This window comes from Mobula hypostoma, chromosome 9 (genome assembly GCF_963921235.1).
Source record: "Mobula hypostoma chromosome 9, sMobHyp1.1, whole genome shotgun sequence".
NCBI lineage: Eukaryota > Metazoa > Chordata > Chondrichthyes > Myliobatiformes > Myliobatidae > Mobula > Mobula hypostoma.
In genome coordinates this window covers 99,878,595-99,900,525 of record NC_086105.1, presented here as the reverse complement: position 1 = coordinate 99,900,525, position 21,931 = coordinate 99,878,595, and the positions used below count along the sequence as shown (strand labels likewise).

The 21,931-nt window shown below is 41.5% G+C and overlaps 1 protein-coding gene across 2 annotated transcripts in view; it reads right to left on the bottom strand.

Annotated features, from left to right (window-relative positions):
* The window catches only part of top3a (DNA topoisomerase III alpha), a 41,419-nt gene extending 20,268 nt beyond the window's left edge, over positions 1 to 21,151 (bottom strand). Inside the window, exons 1-12 of one of the 2 annotated variants that reach the window (XM_063058772.1) lie at positions 21,078 to 21,151; positions 19,455 to 19,685; positions 17,272 to 17,331; positions 15,686 to 15,759; positions 14,357 to 14,432; positions 11,166 to 11,274; positions 9,937 to 10,080; positions 8,601 to 8,771; positions 4,304 to 4,404; positions 3,292 to 3,366; positions 1,789 to 1,871; positions 773 to 980 (exon numbers count right to left, since the gene is read on the bottom strand). In XM_063058772.1, coding sequence (XP_062914842.1) covers positions 773 to 980; positions 1,789 to 1,871; positions 3,292 to 3,366; positions 4,304 to 4,404; positions 8,601 to 8,771; positions 9,937 to 10,080; positions 11,166 to 11,274; positions 14,357 to 14,432; positions 15,686 to 15,759; positions 17,272 to 17,331; positions 19,455 to 19,592 — 1,239 coding nt within the window. In that variant the 5' untranslated portion in view covers positions 19,593 to 19,685; positions 21,078 to 21,151. Of the gene's footprint in view, positions 1 to 772; positions 981 to 1,788; positions 1,872 to 3,291; positions 3,367 to 4,303; positions 4,405 to 8,600; positions 8,772 to 9,936; positions 10,085 to 11,165; positions 11,275 to 14,356; positions 14,433 to 15,685; positions 15,760 to 17,271; positions 17,332 to 19,454; positions 19,686 to 21,077 lie in introns of those variants that run through there. The other variant, XM_063058773.1, reaches the window with a different exon arrangement.
* Positions 21,152 to 21,931: the final 780 nt, after the last annotated feature.

The window sequence follows — 21,931 nt, the reverse complement described above, 5'->3', positions numbered from 1 at the left end:
GAGGGGGTACTATAGATGGTTCCTCATGAGCTGTGTCTTCTTCAGGAGGTCTGTCCCACGTTCAAGCAATAAAACCCGGCATAGTCATTGTCCCAGAATCATATTTTACAGACAATGTGCCATATCATTTATCACAATTCCTGGATATAGCACATCTTACTGGCAAGTCAGACTGACTAGAACAGGTAGTACTGAAAGGGGCACAGACTTCCCATGAAAGTACCTCCTTTGAATCTTATACAAACTGAAATAAACATGAATTGTTCTGTAATACTCTAAAAGAATAAAATTACATTAATGAACACATTAAAATGTCCAAAAGGAAGAAGTATTAGCTAACAAATTACTTTTCCTGGGATTATGTCAAAGGCAAGAACATCAATCTGCAAGAGTAAACTGGTGGCACCATCAGATCATGAAGGATGCAGCTGCCAGACAGGGTGTCAGGTTGCAAGTGAAATAACTTAAATGATCTTATCCTTACATGTGACAGGTGCATCTATCTATGTTCATATTTGGTAGAAGTAACCTCAGCATATTCCCTATGGAGACAAAGCCCCACCTTCATATCAGGAACATTATGTTGTAGAACATTACAATCACACCAACAGGATTATCACAGAAGAGATAAGCTGCTCAGAACTGTCGACAACAGAAGAAATACAAATTACTGCAGTACATAATCTCATAGTCCTCCTGCAACCTCATCCTGAGTCTGCAGTCTTGAAATTAAACAAACAAGCGGATAAGAAAATCAATTCCAGGAGAATACCTGCAGGTTGTTAGTATATTTAGTTGGATGTATTGGTGGATGAGCCTGGTCAGATTTATTTCCATTTCGAGGCCTTGGCCCACCTCCGTCCAAAATACCCTGAGCAAATGTCCCCCAGTGCGGGTCCACGGTTTGCTGCTGCACCAGAAGGGTGAGGTTCAGGTCTTTGGGGAAGATATTGGTTTCTGTACGAGGGTAGCTGATATACCTGCACAAACAGGAACAAGAACAGTAACGTGCTGTGAAACTGAGCTAGGTCTTTCATGTGGCAGGAACTCTGATCTGACTCAAATCTTTTTATCAATTTTATTTATTGAGATACAGTGCGAAACAGGCCCATCTAGCCATGCCGCCCAGCAATCCCAGAATTAACCCTAGCCTAACCACGGGACAATTTACAATGACCAATTAACCTACCAACTGGTACGTCTTTGGACTGTGGGGGGAAACCGGAGCACTCAAAGGAAACCCACACATTTATGGGGAGAACGTACAAATTCTTTACAGGCAGCAGTAGTGGGAATTGAGCCTGGGTCACCTTTACTGTAAAGTGTTGTCCTAACCTCTACGCTACCGTGAATCTTAAGGAAATCGAAAGAAATTTGTCTGGACACAGTGGTGATGGATTAATTAGCCACATGGGCAAGGGCTGTGCACCTAAATTTGTTCCAGTTGTCATATACTAACCAAACCCGGCAACCCAGAAGTGAATAATTCAACTCGTCAACTATCATCAATTCCTTCAAACAGATTTCATGTTTATGCTCACCATTCATAAACATAAGTCATATGCAGGATATTTTGTATACTGATTAGCTCAGAGTACACATGCAGTGGAGACAGGAAGGACGATCTAACTAAACATTTGAAGAGATTTAAGAGAAGCGGGGAAATACAATATTGTATGTGCCCAAGGAGGGCGTTTAAGAGTAGGATCTCAGGAAGTTCCAAACATCGCATAAAAAGCTGCTGATGTTGCTCTGACAGCTCACGTGCAGCAGTACACAGAACCTCACCCTTGTGTGTATAACTTCTCTGCTATTCTCATCGTCTCCTTTGCATTGATCTTCAACTTCTTTGAAGCCAGTTTCTCCAATTCCTGTTTTGTAAACAAAATGTTAATTTTTAAACTTAATTCAATTTTCAGCTCTTGTTCAAGATTCAAATTTCTCCTAATAACAGTATAAGAGGTTCCATGAAGGCAAAGCAGTAAGGAAGGCTGGGTTTAATGGAAGTAACCTACAGGTAAACAGTACCCTAAGATAAGCTTCTGAAGGTGCTGAAGGGCAGCAAAGGATCAATGCTATTAAACATTAGTATTTCATTTTGTCTAATCACAAAAATCATTAATTCTGGATACCTAAAATTTAGTTTACAAAAATTAAACAAAATGTACGTTCTCCAATCAGCTGAGCAGCATCAGCTTTAATGTGCAAGCGAAAGCATGCTTACAGAACCCCCATTATTCACCAGGCAGGAAGAATGTCAGTAACCCTTTTTAAAACTTAAAATCTCTTAAATTCAGGCGAAAGCATGATGCTTACTTGATTAGAAACTATTTCTTTATGACCGTGTATGTGGATATTGTACGAGGAGCAAGCACAATAAGCAAACAATCAAAAGAGTTGGGTTCCAGGTCTCACCCAATACTCTACATAGTCAACATGAGCAAGTTCTGGTTCATATCTCCTTCCAATCCAGAGAAACAGGCTCTTCCCAAATTACAGTAGGGTTCTGGAGTTGTGAACCTAAACAATGCCCAAGTCAGAAACGTGGCCACAAACCCAGTTCCTACCTGACACAAAAAGCTTGTAGCTCAGGAGGTAGACAAATCCACCAGTCTCCTAAACATTTGTATGCATCTACAAGGTGTGCATAAGTTAGGCCTTCGCAAGCTTCAAAGGACCAGTACTAGTTTAACCAAGGTCAGTTAACTAAGTATAGACCAAGAATTGAAGCACGAAACTTCTTGGATTGTATAATGGTAGTCCCAAAAGTAATGATCAAAGTAGTACTATTCCATTCTTATGAAGACACACAAAATATGAATATTTACTATTACTATTGAATGTCTAATATGGCAAATATATTCCAAAGTGCTTCATAAGAAGTAAAAATGTTAATGCCAAGCTCATGAGGACGTAGTTGGAATGAGGGCCAAAAGCTTGGTCAAAGAAGTTGGTTTAAAGGAACAAATTTAAAGGAGAAAAGAGTTTAGGGAGGCAAGTAGAACCTAACAGCAGAAATGCAAGGCATTGTGAGTCAAATGGTTGAATTTGAATCGAGGGAGTGCAAATATGTTGGAAGGCTAGAGGCCTAGTTGATATAGATTAAAGAAATAGATAGAGGTGGATGAAACCATGGAGACATACAGCAGTAAAGAATTAAATCCTGAAACTAACACTCCTAGAAGGAACATAACAGCATGTCTAAGCACAATTTTATACAAGCCTATGTTGTTCTTAAATCATTGTAGCTTTTCATAATGCAATTTGTGCTACATCCAGATAGATACACACCACAGTGTCAAGAGGCAAAGGTCTCCATTTGCTCTTCGGTTTAGTAAAGACATCAAATACAGTAGCAACTGGATCCTGTGATTAGCAAACAAAAAAAATCAAGACAGTATATATAAAAAAAAAACAAAGGCTCTACAAAATCAGGTATTACTTTGTTAATTGCTTTATTTTAATATCAGCCTATGGAAGCAATAGACAAAAAAGCTACCTTTGAAATCTTTTCACTAAAGGGTTGATTTCTTGTGTTCAAAGGCACAAAGTAATTTGTTTTGACATTGAAAAACATTTACTTGACCAAATTCTCTCCCAATTTTCTCAACATGATCATGCACATTATCAAAATAATATGAATGTTTGACTATTTCTGCCTAAATCACCTTTGCAGTCATCTGTGAAGAGTTTTTCCTGCTCTCTACTAATGCTCTTAATCATGATCATCTCCATTCTGTTTATGCACTTTAATAAAAACTTGTCTGGCATACATAGTTTTCTGTTTAAACCTATTCTTTTAACCTGTCCTAATGTCTAAACCTAAATTCTACCTCTACTTCCAGCCCATGAAAGGTTATTGTCCTGATAAATACTTCCTCTTTCCACAAATACTGCTTGAACTACAAAATATTATCAAAATTCCTAGCCTCCCCCACATCAATTACATTAGCCTATCCTACAAATCCTTCCGCTCTCCCAGTTCCAACTCTATTTACATCGCTTCACAACACAGAAATTTTATTGTAACAAAATTATTAGCTCATGATTAAAATGATTTTTTTCACTTAACATCCATTGCCAATTTCCTGTCATTTGAAGAATTTACGCAGCCTAATTCTGCATCAATAAATGTTGACACATCTCTGCTTGTATCCAAAGTACTGATCTCCAATTACCATAACAATATTAACTATATTCTTCATTTGCTTCTCCAAACTAATTTTAATGCAGTTTGCTGTCCTCCCCAACCTCCAATTATTTTAGAGATACAGCGCAATAATTGAGATAAACACATGCTCACCTCCATGCAAATCTGGTAAAGTACAAGGCATGCTGTGTGGTTGAAAAGCCGATGTCGCTTCCAGTTAAATTCTACATTACCATCTTCATTCTCATGAGTAACTGAAAGACGAAAAGAGCCCCCCCAATGACATTTAGCAGACTAGTTATAAAAGCAAACCCATCATATTGTGTAATCATGTAAAAAAGCAGAGCAAGGTGGCGACAAAATGGTCTGAATTACAAGAATTATGTTGAAAAAAATCTACTCTAGACTCAGGATAAAAAACTGTAATATTGCAACAATTGATCTGTCGGATCATAGCCCAGTCTCTATGTCTCTAATCCTGGAAAGGACAATGAGGAAAACACTATGGAGGCTAAACTCACATATACTCAATAACCCAAAAGTAATGGAGAGATTAAGGGGAGAAATCAAAGAATATCTAGACCTTAATGACACAGGAGAAACATCACCAGTGAGCTTATGGGATACATTGAAAGCTGTACTGAGAGGGAAAATTATTTCCATTACCACTCACATGAAAAAAATCAATGCACAAAAATTAGCAGACCTTCAAGGAAAATTAAAACAACTTCAAGTTGTAGATAGCAACAAAAGTAATTCAAATCTAAAACAGGAAATCAGGAAATTGCAAAGTGAAATTTATGATATTTATACATCGGAAACTCAGAAATTTTCTTTACCTGAGACAAAAGAATTATGAAGTAGGAGGTAAATCAGCTAGATTATTAGCATATAAATTACAAAAACAACAAGCAGACAACACAATTCATAAAATAAAGAATCCAAAGACAAAGCTTGTGGAGAATACAATAGGGAAAATTCAAGAGAGTATTGAAACATATTATCGAGAGCTGTACTCACAACCCTGGGCCCCCAATGAGCCCTATATAGACAGTTTATTGAATTTTTTAGATCTACCTAAACTTACAGATTTACAAAATGAAAGTTTATTAGAACCAGTAACTGTCAAAGAACTGAACGTGGCTATCTCCAGGTTAAAGGCTGGAAAGTCCCCGGGTTCTGATGGGTTTACCTCAGAGTGGTACAAATCGCTGAAGTCACAGTTAGCCCCATTACTACTTAACACCCTTAAGAGAGGAGAAACTCCACCTTCCTGGAGAGAAGCGATTATTTCAATTATTCCTAAAGAGAGTAAAGATAAACTAGAATGTGGCAATTATCGGCCAATTAGTGTTCTTAATTTAGATTACAAACTATTTACATCTATATTAGCGCGCAGATTGGAAAAGCTTTTACCTGGTCTAATCCATTTAGACCAGACTGGATTTATTCAACAAAGACAAACACAGGACAACATAAGGAGAACTCTACACATATTAGAACAGGTTAATAAGAACGAGACAGAGACAATGGTAGTAGGATTGGACGCTGAGAAAGCTTTTGATTTGGTTAGTTGGGCATTCCTATACAGAGTGTTAGGAAGATTCGGCTTTCAAGAAAAGTTTACTAAAGTAGTTCAGACTCTATATGACAGCCCTACAGCCCGAATTAAGATAAATGGGGACTTCTCTGACTCCTTCATTTTAGAGAGAGGCACGAGACAGGGATGCCCAATTTCCCCTCTCCTTTTTGCGCTATACATTGAACCGCTTGCCCAACTAATAAGACAGAGCGAAATCGTAAAAGGTATCAAGGTGGCAGGGATTGAACAGAAAGTGGCATTATTTGCAGATGATGTTTTGGTCTATCTGAGTGAACCAGAAAATTCATTTATAAGATTGTTTACACTGTTGGATGACTTTGGGAAAATATCAGGTTATAAAATAAATGTAAAGAAAACGCAGGTTATGTCCCTAAATTATACACCATCCAAAAAATTGCAGGATACATACGATCTTAAGTGGGAAGCTAAATCATTAAAATATTTAGGAATAACCCTGCCGAAGGATCTTTCAACGCTGTCACAGGTAAATTATGGGCCATTAATCTCAGAGATAAAAGCAGATATGCATAGATGGAATCTTATCCCCTTTTTAAGTTTAAATTCAAGGATAAATACTATAAAAATGAATATTCTTCCTCCATTACTGTATCTTTTCCGTACTTTACCTGTGGAGGTGGATGATAATCAATTCAGGGAATGGGACAAATGGATTTCCTGCTTCACTTGGCAAGGAAAGAAACCTAGAATTCAATATAACACCTTACAGTTAGGGAAGGAAGGAGGAGGTATGGTTCTTCCTTGCCTGAGAAATTATTTTTATGCCTCACAGATAACCCCTCTGTTATATTGGTGTAATAGGGAATATAAGGCTAGGTGGAAGGAAATAGAATTTGGATTAGTTGACAGTTTTCCTCTACAGGCCTCAATAGCTGACAAAGGATTGATGGCCCAATTGGAAAAATTTAAAAACAGTTGGATAAATCTTACATTAAAAGTATGGCAGAAGGTGGTTAATTCGTGTGGAATTAATAACATGTTAAAACTCTTCAGACGGTGTGCATATGATACCGAATTCCTTCCCAACAGAGGAGGTAAAAGATTTGAGCTATGGATAAAGAAAGGTCTTACAACCTACCTCTTATTTATAGATAAAAGAGTATTACAAAGTTTCCAAATCCTGCAGGACAAACATGGCCTAGAACACAATGACTTTTTTAGGTACCTTCAAGTACGAAACTATGTTAACCAGAGTTGTAGATATACAGACCTATCAACAGTAGAATTAGAATTTTTCAAGATTCTGAATTCAGCTTGCAGTTCAATACCTAGTAAATCAGTTTCTCGATTATATAATGCACTCTCCCATGCTAAAAATATAAACACATTGTATATTAAAGAGAAGTGGGAGAAAGAAGCGGGGTTGGTACTTTCAGAGAAGGCTTGGGGGAAAATCTGCAGCTTTCAATGGTCCTCGACTAATTCTTTGACTTGGAGAGAACTTTGCTGGAAAAATATTATAAGATACTTCAAGACGCCATATCAGGAAAAATATAAAGACACAAACGTGACGTGTTGGAGAAGGTGCGGCTCCAAGGAGGCAAATCATTTTCATATTTTCTGGGATTGCCCTAAATTAAGTCTATATTGGGAAGGTATTCATAGAACATTAGTTAAGGTATTTAGGTCCCAGATACCTCTGAACTTTGAGACGCTCCATTTGGGGCATGTATTGTTTCTTGAACAGAAGGAAGATATAAAGTTGCTGCAGGCCCTCTTAGCGGCAAGTAAGAAATCAATCACTAGAAAGTGGCTAAATCCAATACCACCTACATTAGAAGATTGGCACGGAATTATCTTGGAAATATTTAAAATGGACAAGTTGACTTACTCCCTGAGAATTCAAAAAGAAAAATTTTATCAAATCCGGAATAAATGGATTGAATATATAACCCCAATGCGAGCAGACTTTAGATGACTCTCCTAATGATTTATACTGCTCTTCTCATCAACACAGTAATATTGCTAACGTAAGCACCCCTAGTCTAAATGTCTACTGTTTTTTGTTTTCTTTTGGAAAATAGAGAATTAACACAAGTAAAGGAAAAGATTTGGGAAAGGGATAAAAAATGATAAAATTAAGTAAATAAGTACATAGGGATTGGATAATTATGTCTGGGGGCAGGAGCAAGCATGAACAAGTTAGGATATAAACACCTACAATGGTTGTTACATAGGCTTACATACAACATTTTGGACCAGTAGAAATGGTCCAGAAGAGATATATGGAAACTATTATTACTATTTTTCTTAACAACTAATACCATTACTTAGCCTAATAGATTAGAATTACCACTGTACATAATTATCTATTTAAGTGTCTAATTTCCTTTTATATCATCTCAATGTGTACTTAATGTATAAATAATTATAGTTTTATACATATAAAAATGGAAAAGGTTATACGTGTGAAAAAAGTACATGATACTTGTGAATTACTTATCCAAATAAAAATAAAATTAAAAAAAAAGAAAAAAAATCTAGTTCCAGCGATCATTATACAGAATTATCACCATTTGTGTCTAGATTACTTGGATATCTAGCCATGACTTATTTTACAGTATCTATATTCATATCAACACTTTAGTACATAACACACTCATGAAAATTAGCAATGTTCTGCCCACCTCTTTCTTTGAAAGCAGATTCATCCTCGGGTCTAATTTCACAGACATTCCTACTTTCTATGTGCTTTCTTTTCAAGTACCCATGTTTCAGATATAAGCTCCTATGAACTATTCAACCAAAAGGGCAGGAAGGAATAATACACCAGTTTGAACTTACTAATATTTTGTACATTTCCAGAAAGGTTTGAGAATTGTACTATACCTTTGATTTTATAGAATATTTCCTGAATAAAAGCCTGGATCGCTTTGAAGCGTTCAACCACAAACCCCAGTGTTGGAAACTGGCAGCTGCCATAGCTGATGAGCTGATTTGCCAGCACATTTGGAAATATTTTCTGTAGACGCAAGGTCTGAAACCGGGTGAAAGCAGCACCTATAAAGAAAATCATACAGCTCACTTCAAAAAGGCAGAAGTGAGGGACACAAAAAAAGCACCTAAAGGTCTCAAAGACACCATCGGGGAGGTGGTGGTTTGGAAACAAAAGTTCACTTGGAAGGCAGGGAATGGGGAAAGGCCTGATTACAGGAGTATATGTGAGTTATTGAGGTTAGGAAAGACATTACAGGAATGAGGAGATTACAGATCAAGGAGAAGATGATGGGTAAAGGGCAATTGACTAGAGGAGGAGGATTAAAATAAATCCTGGCAATAGGAATACAGATTAAAGAAGTGGCCATAATGTTGGGTTGAACCACAGTAACAGAGTGAATAACTTGAACCTGAATAATAGAGTTGCTGGGGGTGTGATAAAGGAAACAAATATGACAGGAGCAAGACACATAAAAGTTGCTGGTGAACGCAGCAGGCCAGGCAGCATCTCTAGGAAGAGGTAAAGTCGACATTTCGGGCCGAGACCCTTTGTCAGGACTAACTGAAAGAAGAGATAGTAAGAGATTTGAAAGTGGAAGGGGGAGGGGGAGAGGGAGATCCGAAGAAGAAGAAGAAGGGAGAAGACAGGAGGGGGAGGGATGGAGCCAAGAGCTGGACAGTTGATTGCAAAAGGGATATGAGAGGATCATGGGACAGGAGGCCTAGGGAGAAAGAAAGGGAGAGAGGGGAAGCCTAGAGGATTGGCAAGGAGTATAGTGAGAGGGACAGAGGGAGAAAAAGGAGAGAGAGAGAGAGAGAGAGAGAGAGAAAAAAAAAGGGAGAAAATAAATAAATAAATAACGGATTGTGGTACGAAGGGGAGGTGGGGCATTAACGGAAGTTAGAGAAGTCAATGTTCATGCCATCAGGTTGGAGGCTACCCAGACGGAACATAAGGTGCTTTTCCTCCAACCTGAGTGTGGCGTCATCTTGACAGCAGAGGAGGCCATGGATAGACATATCAGAATGGGAGTGGGACGTAGAATTAAAATGTGTGGTCACCGGGAGATCATGCCTTCTCTGGCGGACAGAGCGTAGGTGTTCAGTGAAACGGTCTCCCTACCTGACAGGAGCAAGTGTGCTGTGTGAACCAATCTGCAAATTACATAGTATTGTTTCACATAGAAAGCTCAAGGCAACCATATTAAATATAGGCTGAGCCTCTTACCTATCCGAAGGTCCAACTCCTGCCTTACATCAACGGCATCACTGACTTTCTGATCGGGTTCCCCGAGATTCTCACAGGCTCGTCTGATGGAATGAGGTGTAATCTCAGAAAACCGCGCTCGGAGCACCTGCAGGTTGGGCTTCACTGTCTCAGGGAGGAGCACGCAGAGTGAAAACCGTTATCAAATTCAATCTTCACAAAACACATAGGAAAGTATTTCTTCAATACAACAAAGCTGTTCTGAGGATAAATAATACAACTAGGAACAGCCAAAGCCTTACCTATTCCTCCTCCATGACAAAGAGAATACCTCAGCAGAGCCCCCCAACAGCAAAAGGCTAAATGCCCTGTTTCTCAAGGACAATTAAAACTATTTATAGAGCCAGCTACCAACTAATGACTAAGGACCAACATTGTAAAACCTGAGAGGTTCTCATCAAAGTGGGTGGTTGAAGGGGCGTGTGGTCAGCCAGAGAGAACACAGGGCTGAGATTTAAACAACGAAAGACCAAGTTTTGCTGTTCATTACATTTCCACAGAATTACTTACTCAATTCAGATGCCAGCCTCCTGAGTTATTTTTTGAAATAATCACAAAACACTGGCACAGCACCATCAATGCTGTACAGTTATAGTAAAAAGGCATCTGTTAGTCTTGCGAGACCATGGATCTGCGCCTGGAAAGTCTTCACTCTCCAGGGCGCAGGCCTGGGCAAGGTTGTATGGAAGACCAGCAGTTGCCCATGCTGCAAGTCTCCCCTTTCCACGACACCAATGTTGTCCAAGGGAAGGGCATTAGGACCCATACAGCTGGGCACCAGTGTCATCGCAGAGCAACGTGTGATTAAGTGCCTTGCTCAAGGACACAACACGTTCCCTCGGCTGGGGCTCAAACTCACGACCTTCAGGTAGCTAGTCCAATGCCTTAACCACTTGGCCACGTGCCCACACTCAGCTATAGTACATACACACCATTGATACAGCACTGGCAATTTTCCAACCTGACACTAGCTATCTTGCATGCCTTCTGACAGCCAGCTCAATCAGGATTGGGAAGAATTAGAAACTGGATGTAGGCATTGCAAAGCTACAATGACTCTGATGAACATTCTAACCCTTCCTATCAGCTGTCCAAAACAATGCACGTTTTCTGTAACTTTTTTTTAAAACTAATACTCAAACACACAGGCACATTGAACCAGTAGGACCTAGCGCCACATGCATATTTACCTGCTTTACACACATGAACTATTTCAAATCCAATGTTCTCCCCTTCACGATCACAGTCAGTCCAAAGGATCAGAGCCTGACATTTCCTCACTTCTCGCTCCAGGGTTCTCTAGAAAGTCAACAAAATTAAAGAAACAGCAGCAACAATTAAGTTCTGCAGATACAAAGTCACTATCCTTTACATTATCCGATAAATGACCACTTGATCAAGTGGAGCATGAGTTAGGTACGATAAGCACTTACATAAGCCATTCTGCCCATGAAGCTCATGTCATCACTATCAGGAGTACATCCAGGTATTTGTTCCCCAAACTGCCGTAGGTTTTGCCTCCACCACCCTTTCATACTGCATACCTCCTTCCTGTCTACCCTCCTACACATGACATCTTCCACAAATTCATTTTAATCTTTCCTCCAACTATCTTAAATCTACCTTCCCTATCATGAACCTCTCTTCTGAGGAAAATAAAAAGTTCCCATTATATTTATTTATCTCCTCACTTTTATACAATTACATTTTCTCTCAGTTTCTGTTAGAGTTGTACAGCAGAGAATGGGCCCTTCTGCTCATTATGTCCATATCAACCTTTGTTACCTACCTGCACTAAACCCATTTATCCTAATAGAAGGCTGCCTGTTTATGCATTACCTATTTAAGTGATCGACCCGTCCTGAAGAAGGGTTTCGACTGTTTACTCTTTTCCATAGATGCTGCCTGCACTGCCAAGTTCTTCCAGCATTTTGTGTGTGTTGGTTTTCTGGTGTTTGTAACTGATTGTCTAATTGCCTCTCACATGTAGTAATTGTAAATGATTCCACCATCTCCTCTGGCAGTGTGTCCCAGGCAGCAACCACTCTGTAAAAAAAAGTATCCCCAAGATCCCCTTCAAGTTTCACTTCTCAAAGAAAACTCCCAGACCAGCCAATTACACTTCTCCAAATCTGCCATTATCCTTGTAAAGCCTTCCTGCACCTTTTGTTACCCTATCTTTCCTGGAGTGTGTTAAACAGAACTGTACAATGTATTCTAACTGGACCCACCAGTCTTTTATAGTTTCAGCATTACCACCCTGCTCTTGTAACCTTTGCTTCAACCAATAAAAGTTAAGCATCTTGGTAGCCTTCTTAAAGAGCTCATCTACTTAACCGGCTGCCTTCAGGTGATCTGTATGCATCTACACCAGTGGCACACACTATCCAACCTACTGGAAAATCCAAGTTCAGCTCACCTCTGGAAATGCTGGGCTCACACTTAAATGGAGCAAGCTCCAAAAAGCACAGTTAGTGAGACCCAGCATGGTACAGTGACTTCCTTCAGTGAAGCACCACAGTAGTGCAGCAGTTAGTGAGATGCTATTACTGCTCAGGGTATTGGAGTTCAGTTCCGATGCTGTCTGTAAGAAGTTTGCACACCCTTCCCGTGAACACATGGGTTTCCTCCAGGTGCTCCAGTTTCATCCCATATTCCACAGACATACCGGTTAGCAGGTTAACTGGTCAAGGTAAATTGTCCTGTGATTAGGCTAGGGTTAAATAGGTGGGTTACTGGCAGAGCAGCTTGCTGGATTTCAAAGGGCTTGTTCCACACTGTATCTCTAAATAAAAATTAAATGGCAAGAACCAGTTCCAGAAATGCACTGCCAGTTGGTTAAGCTCCATTACCATGAAGAGGCAAACTCAGGTTGGAGGAGTAACACATCACTTTTCTGGTAATTTCTCCCACTTCCATCTTCTCTCTTTTTCCATTCTTCATTCTGGTTACCCTACCACCCCTTCTCTTCTCCTCACCTCTCTCTGGTTCCTCTCCTCCTTCTCTTTCTTCCATGGTCCACTGTCTTCTCCTATTAGATTCCTTCTTCTTCAGCATTTTACCTTTTCCATCCACCCACCTTGCTCCTTCTCATTCTGGCTTCTGACCCCTTTCCTTCAAGTCCTGATGAAGGTCTCAGCCTGAAATGTCAACTGTTTATTCCCCTTGATAGATGCTGCCTGCCTCACTTAGTTCCTCCAGTATTTTCTGTGTGTTGCTCAATAATTACTTACACGCTTTCATGGAATCTGCGAAAGATATCACAGAATCAAGGATATCACAGGATTTAAAGGGAAATGAAGGAAGTAGGTTTAAAATTTTAAACACGTACAAAAGAAGTTGGAGGCTAATAAATGCCAAGGACCTCATGGTTTACATCCTAGAATTATGAAAGAGGTTGCTTTAAAACTAGTGGATCCTTCGGTTATCATTTTCCAAGTTTCTGTTGATTCTGGAATTCCACATGGAGGGAAGCTAATAAACAAGCCACCTATGTTTTCAAAAAATAGTTCATTATTTACTTAGTTCACTGTTTAAAAAAGGGAAAGTGAAAAGAGGAAAGTGAAAATTGTTACTCTAATGTTAGTGGTAGGGAACAGCTAGAATCTATTAAGAAGCATGTAGTAACAGAACAGATTGAAAAGAATGATACAAATGAGTAGAACCAATGTGGATTTATGAAAGGAAAGTCACGTTTGACTAACCTGATAGAACATACTGAGGGAGCCGTGGACGTGAAGCGTTTTGATTTTTAGAACTCATTCAATAAGGTCTAAGACAGGAAAATGATCAACAAGGTCAGGGCTCATGCAATTAGAGGCAACACAATGAATGTGGATTGAGAAATGGTTATCAGACAGAAAGTAAAATGTGGGGATAAATGTATTGTTAAGTTTCAGGTTATGACTGGTAGGTAACTACAGGGATTAGTGCTTGTGAAACAGATGTTCACAATCATAGACTAAAAACAAGTCAAATTATAATCAAAACATTCACCATTATTAATGGCTCAACAGACCATGTGCAGGGTGAATAATTCCCCTGGGTGAGGAGCCTAGATCCAGAGGGTACAGTGTCAGAATAATGTGGAAGCACCAAGATGAGAAATTTTTTTTCAGTGAACCTTTGGAATTGTATATCCTAGGCTTAACTGTTGTATTCATTCAAAATAGGGATATGTATCAGCCATGTTCTTAATGAACGGTGAAGCAGACAAAGGGCTAGATAGTCTACTCATGCTCTTATTCCAAACATTTTTAAAACTGCTACAGGAAGTATAACATAAGTTAAATACAACTCATTTTAGACTGTCCCATGGACAGGTATATGTGTAGAATGAAGTATATACAATATATGATCCTGATAATATTAATGAATATACCTTAATGTCCACATAGTTCTCCGGGCAATACTTCTCGATCTCAGCTTCAAAAAGGGTCACAGGGTTACAGCTGCACCTAGATATTGGAAACAAAAACTTCACAAAGCAAATTCCAGACAGAGCCTAGTGTCGCATTTTTAGAGCAAAATGGTGAAAATCATTTTTTGTTTTAAAGGAGGACAGGACAATTCTGATATAAGAAGTAGATGGAGGAAATTATAGTACGATTTTTGCTTAAATCAATAAGAGTGTCGGACGCCTGATTATTGGGCAGCAACGGCAATGCTGAACCATTCTGTGGCAAGGCATAGATTCACAATATAAAATACTAAGGGGGTGTTTAATTAAGCAGGGAAGTCTCAAACTTCTTAGGGGGTCTTCAGTGATATTATTCTGGCCATTTTCCAATACTCGGTTCTTTACAAAAATAAAGCAACAGCACAATGATGTTTCTTGCATGAAATCTGTATGCTGATCGTGTGTCGGTGACAACTTTTATTTCGATGGACAGTCACAGCTCCCTAAGTTTCTTGAAATAACAGTAAACGAATGCTTTAAATGGTACGCATTTAATTGCATTTGTAATTTCCAGCATTTCAATTATTATTTTTACAGCTTTTTCAATAGTATGATTTACATATTTTTAACACTCAGAAATTTAAAGGAATCTGAAAGCCAGAGTTCTGACAGCCAAAGCCTCAGTAATTATGAACCAGCTTATCTTTTGCCCATTATGGAAGCCACGGACAGTCAGCAATAAACACATTATAACATCACCCATGCAGAATATGCTTAAGTGAGTATCGAAATGGTTAAACATTGGTAGCTTACTGCTCACTGAGGCAGATATGTTCAGATCTCAGGGCTCAAAAAAATGGGTTTTAAACTTACCAGTGCAGAGATGGGTCTGCCCTGATTGCCAAACACGTATGTAACATTTCAGTAGAATCTACACATTTCCTTTGCATATAAACTACAATACTAAATTAGTATCAGCAATTCAGGAACTAAAAGACACAAAGATGACTCACTAGTCCAGTGAAATACTCTAGTTAGTTAGCTTCCATAATGCAGACTACGCAGACCTTGACTTTGCACTTAACTGAAGTCTTCAATTTCGGGCACTAACACATCAACCAACTGGATTAAGTCATGGAAAGCTTTGAAACATTTACATATTCTGCAATTTTTCTGCAAGCTTTCTCATTATCAGTTCTACATGCAGTTTTAATGTCTTCTGGGGTTTTAAATTCAAACCATATTATCCCAAAATAAACCAAACCTAACTTATGCTTGAGGAATGAAATTCGTATTAAAATAAAAACTTACCATTTCTGAAAAGGTGCTTTAAATTCCATCTCAAGTAAGTGACCTGAGACAGAAGTCATCACAATAGCAACATTCTGCAGATTTGAAGATGGGAGGGAATAAAAGAAAAAGAAGCACATTCAGTCATTACCAAAGTAAAGTTTATTGCCATTCACACAAGTACATGTAAGCCCGAGTGAAATAAAAACTGACCGGCCCCATTATCACATAAGCAGCATTCACAAGTAAAACATAAACTCAACAAATTATAGATAGTTTTTACAAGAACATGATTAGAAAAAAACTTTAAAAAGTCCATTTTAGTTCAAAGTGGTGATATCATTGTAGTTTTGCTGGTTGGTTCAAGATCGAAGTGGTTGAAGGGAAGCAGCTATGTTTGAACCCAGTAATGAGTCTTCAGGCTTCTCTAACTCCATTGGTGGGTGCTGTTTGAATGGACTGGATGGAGGCAGCATTTTACCAACAGTAAAATAAAATTACTTGTGTAGTGGTTTTTTTTCCCTCCTTCACACCCTTGCACTTGACAAAGTAACTTTTCATTTAACACATTCTAATATTAATTTAAAACGAGCTTGTAGGTAGGATCCAGTTCTCAAGAGGCAGTATCTACCAGCACATTAGGTTTTGACTATGATCTTTTATACTAGCGCTTGGATGTCTAACTTTCTTACTGAACAAAGATTGGTTAGTTATGTACACCTTCCTGCATCTGAACTTAATGTTTAAAATAATCTTTCTACGGGGAACTCAAATTTGGGTACACTACACTTCTCATCCCACATTCTATTTCTATGAACACTTCTCTAATTTTCACAAGTCTGGGAAGATTAGTCCAAGTACTTTAAAAAGAACTTTTTCTTTAAACTGAACATCGAGAGTTGTGGACACAGCACAATTCATCATAAAAAAAAAGCCTCCCCTCCACATACTCTGTCTGCACTTCCTACTCAGGAAAGCAGCCAACATATTCAAAGACCCCTCCTACCTTGGATATTTTCTCTTCTCTCCCTTTCCATCAGGAAGAAGATACAAGAGCTTCAAAACTCACACTGCACAGCTCAAGTACAGCTTCTATCCTTCTGATATAAGGTTATGGAACAGATCTCTTGTTTGATAAAGATGAACTTTTGACATCCTAGTCTATCTCATCATGACCCTTGCCCAGACCTTTCTCTGTAACACCAGTTTCTGCATTGTTATTCTTTTTGTACCGCTTTGATGTACTGTACTTTGTGTTTTGGAGTGACCTGTATGGGTGACTATTTTCACTGCACCTCAGTACATGTGATGCTAGAATAAAACAATTGCCATTCTAGAAGGAGAAGGACATTTTTATGAGTGCTCGATTATCCAAAAATCACACCATTCAGCAACATGAAAACATGTTCAGCTATAAAGGTTAGCAAAATGTGTGAGTAGGGAGGGGGAATGCAGGATGGGGAGGGGAGGGGAGGGGAAGAAGAGTTGGAAGGCGAGTTGGAGCAATTCATTTCTCCCAGTCACCCCCAGCACAGATATAGCAGTGAGAAGGAATGGCATCAAACAAGCAAGGTTCCATTTAAAGGAATAGAAAAACAAAAACATACCTGACCAAACAGATTACACTCATATTCATAGATCTTGTTGAATTTTGAAAGCCCTTCTCTCTAAATGAAGTAAAAACGTGAATGTTATTGACATTGTACCAAACCAAACCACACTAGAGTGAAAATCTAAAATGATTTGCCCAGAAAATGCCCAGGCAGCACCTGCAGAAAATGATACAAGACTTGATAATTCAGGCCAGTGTCGAGTGGGAAGAGAACACCCATTTACAGTGATGGTGGTGATCTTGGGGCTGCAGAGAGGAGAACATCCAGAGGGGAGAGTAGGAAAATATCCTGGAGATGTGTGGCAATATTTGGCAGACCTTCCGGAGGGTGAGGAGTGAGAAGGATGAGGGGTTTTGAGGGGAGGATGGGGGGAGGGATGGGCAGGTGGGAGGGAAGGGGGTGAGGGGAAGGGAGGGTTGAGGGGGAATGGGTAGGGGCAGGAGCTGAGGGGAGAAGGAGTAGGGACAGAGGTTGAGAGGTGTAGGGGTGGGTGAAGGGGAGGGGGAAGGAGTGTTGGGGAGCAGCTAAGGGTTGTGGGGGAGGTGAAGGATGGGAGGTGGGGGTGGGAAGTGAGGGGTGGATGTGAAGGATGGGGAGTGGGAGTGGGAAGTGAGGAGTGGGTGTGAAGGGTGGGGGTGGGAAGTGAGGAGTGGGTGTGAAGGGAGTGGGTGTGAAGGGTGGGGGTGGGAAGTGAGGGGTGGGTGTGAAGGACGGGAGGTGGGAGGTGAAGGATAGGGGGTGGGAGGTGAGGGGTGGGTGTGAATGACGGGGGGGTGGGAGGTGAAGGATGGGATGGGGGTGGGGGTGGGGGTGGGAAGTGAGGGGTGGGTGTGAAGGACGGGGGGTGGGAGGTGAAGGATGGGGTGTGGGGGTGGGAAGTGAGGGGTGGGTGTGAAGGATGGGGGGTGGGAGTTGAAGGATCGGGGTGGGGGTGGGAAGTGAGGGGTGGGTGTGAAGGACGGGGGGGTGGGAGGTGAAGGATAGGGGGTGGGAGGTGAAAGGATGGGGTGTGGGAGGTGAAGGATGGAGGTGGGGCTGGGAAGTGAGGGGTGGGTGTGAAGGACGGGGGGGTGGGAGGTGAAGGATAGGGGTGGGGGTGGGGTGAGGGGTGGGTGTGAAGGACGGGGGGTGGGAGGTGAAGGATAGGGGTGGGAGGTGAAGGATAGGGGTGGGGGTGGGAAGTGAGGGGTGGGAGTTGAAGGATAGGGGTGGGAGGTGAAAGGATGGGGTGTGGGAGGTGAAGGATGGAGGTGGGGCTGGGAAGTGAGGGGTGGGTGTGAAGGACGGGGGGTGGGAGGTGAAGGATAGGGGTGAGGATGGGGTGAGGGGTGGGTGTGAAGGACAGGGGGGTGGGAGGTGAAGGATAGGGGTGGGGGTGGAAAGTGAGGGGTGGGTGTGAAGGACGGGGGGTGGGAGTTGAAGGATGGGGTGGGAGGTGAAGGATGGGGGTGGGGGTGGGAAGTGAGGGGTGGGTGTGAAGGACGGGGGGGTGGGAGGTGAAGGATAGGGGTGGGGGTGGGGTGAGGGGTGGGTTTGAAGGACGGGGGGTGGGAGGTAAAGGATAAGGGTGGGGGTGGAAAGTGAGGGGTGAGTGTGAAGGACGGGGAGGTGGGAGTTGAAGGATAGGGGTGGGAGGTGAAGGGTGGGGGTGGAAAGTGAGGGGTGAGTGTGAAGGACGGGGAGGTGGGAGTTGAAGGATAGGGGTGGGAGGTGAAGGGTGGGGGTGGGAAGTGAGGGGTGGGTGTGAAGGACGGGGGGGTGGGAGTTGAAGGATAGGGGTGGGAGGTGAAGGGTGGGGGTGGAAAGTGAGGGGTGAGTGTGAAGGACGGGGAGGTGGGAGTTGAAGGATAGGGGTGGGAGGTGAAGGGTGGGGGTGGGAAGTGAGGGGTGGGTGTGAAGGACGGGGGGGTGGGAGGTGAAGGATGGGGGTGGGGAGGAGTAGATGGCAGTCCTTCAACAACCTGGAGTGGAGGGGAGGAGGCAGTGGACTCTGTTGCCTGCGCTGTGTTAGTTGTAGGGTTTGAGGTACCCAGGGGTTGACTTAATCAGGGCAGTGTGGTGATGGTGGCGTAAAGTCTGGTGCTTGGGAAAGGTTCCCCAGGAAGGATAGTGGCGGGATAAAGTTGTGAGTGGTTGCTCCATGTCCTAAATGTCAAAACTGTACACCAGGTTCTTACCCTACGGAAGCGTCCGGCCGACATGATCTCCGCAATGGCTTTAGCCGCGTCATTTTTCTCGGCCACGCACAGCACCTGACGGGCCTGCAACCGGCGAGCCACAACGCTGCTCATCATTCGCCTGAGCACCGCTATCATGCCGAGACGAGACCAGGCCCGATGCTCAGCCCCGCCATCAGCGTTGGCGCCTCACGCTACCCGCGAGCGCCCCCTGGCGCTCACCTCCCGCAGCTGTCGCCAAGGAAAACAATCTTTAATGATCACAAACTCGAGCCGGGTACAGTAAATCCCCACTCTCTTCCAATCTTCTGAGATAATGGCTACCCACAGCACAGACTTCAGAATATAGGTGATTACTAACAGTATCTGCACATGATTCTGCAAAACAAGGGAATCAATATCATTGTCCCCTCTCAAGCCAACATCTGCGACGAGGAGGTTTTGATTACTCTGTAAAAGCAAGCAGTTATAGAGGACAATTATTCAAGGATGTTCAGAACTCCGCCCCCCCCGTTGAATCAGAATCAGATTATAACAATAATGACAAATATAACATCCCCATTTAGTCAAGAAAATTCCTGACCCATGTCTACTCAACGTGGAGAAGTATCAAGGTTCAAAGTAAATTTGTTATCTAAGTACATACATGTCACCATTACAACCCTGAGATTCGTTTTCTTGCGGGCATAAACAGTAAATCCGAAAAACAATAGAATCAATGAAAGACCTCACCCAACAGGACGACAAACAACCAATGTGCAAAAGACAACAAACTATGCAAATAAATAAGAGAAATAATAATAATAATAAATAAACAACAAATAGCAAGAACATGAGATGAAGTGTCATCAAAAGTGAGTCCATCAGTTATGGGAGCAGTTCAGTGATGTGGTGAACAAAGTTATCTCGTCTGGTTCAAGAGCCTGATGGCTGAGGGGTAATAACTGTTCCAGAACTTGGTGGTCTGGGCTCTCAGGCCCCAGTACCTTCTTACTGATGGCAGGAGTGAGAAGAGAGCATGACCTGGGTGGTGGGGGTCTTTGATGATGTATGCTGCTTTCCTGTGACAGCGCTTCAGTGTAGGGGAATGGTGGGGATGGTGGGGAACCGCGATGGTCCGGGTTGACTCTGCAAATAGCAGAGTGGACACAATTACTCCCTAATCACTCAGCACTTCCCTCATCAAGCACCTTGGTCCGACCTTGGTCTCAGCAATCACCCTAGAATTGCAGGAATGGAAATAGATCATCCTCACCCCATGGGACTGCCCAAGAAGAAGCTAGGAATCCCAACCAAAGTTAGTTGCCTACTAGAGAGCTCCAAGATATCTGACAAGCAAAATAATTAACAGACATGATACGCGTTTAAAATCTAGGTTTTTACCCCATATAAGCCAATGTAAATAAAAACACATTCACATAAGTGACACACCACGGAAGAGACACTGAAATATCAAAAAATCTGTATCCAAACTCAGATATAAGAATAGAAAATGAAGGTAGAAAATAAAGGTTAAATATCATTTCTCCCCATTAAAATCTCAATCTTTAATGATGTTATAACAAATAATAGCTGTTGAATCAGGACATATTTCTGCTGGTTTTACCCGTTTGCGAAATATACCTTGTCAAGGCAGAGCGATCCATTTCTAATTATAATAAAACTTTTTTTCCCATTTGGATACAATAACATTTTACGAGATACTGAGATAGACGTTAATGCTGTTTTCCTGATCAAATTAACCGGTTTACTGCCATTAATGCCCGTCGAATGTGCTCAGTGACAGCTCTCTGCTGAAGTATCCGGAACCAAAGATCGGGCAAAGCACGGAGCTGGGGAAGATTGGACTGGTACACCAGTGGACCGGTTCCTTAGTTGTGTGGGGAATGATGGTGGTATGTGTGACATTAACGAGAAGTTTACAGGCCTTTTTATCCTCAGAAGGACCCCTGATTGGAACGGCTTTCGCGGGACGCAGGTGCGTGCATTATAGAACAATTGAGAAACTTTGGCAACTGAGTTGAGAGGTTGGGAGGCATCGCTGACTGTATATTAAAGCACATGACCTTGAAAGTCGTCCTTTTCAGAATTAAATATTGGGATTGAAGGGATTTTTAATTTAATTTAATACTGGCGTGGATCAATTTTGAATTTTGTGACCTTTACGCCAGGGAATATCGTAAATGAACTGAAAACAAACTGCTGGATGGAACAGATGGGAGCCACCCCTCCCTCATCCTATTGATGCTGCTCGACCCACCGAGTTCGTACGGGACCTTGTTTCTTTCTGCAGCAGAATTCTGTATTTGCAGTATCTTGTGTCTCCAATGTTGTAAAGGAGATTGTCTCACTTCCCGGGGATCTTCAAGCGTATTAGAAGGCATTCTAAAGGTTTGTCGACTCATATCGAGGAACCTTCGAGAGTTTCCTCAGTACGATGTGGAACTAGATTATGTTTGGCTATATAAAGACGGATG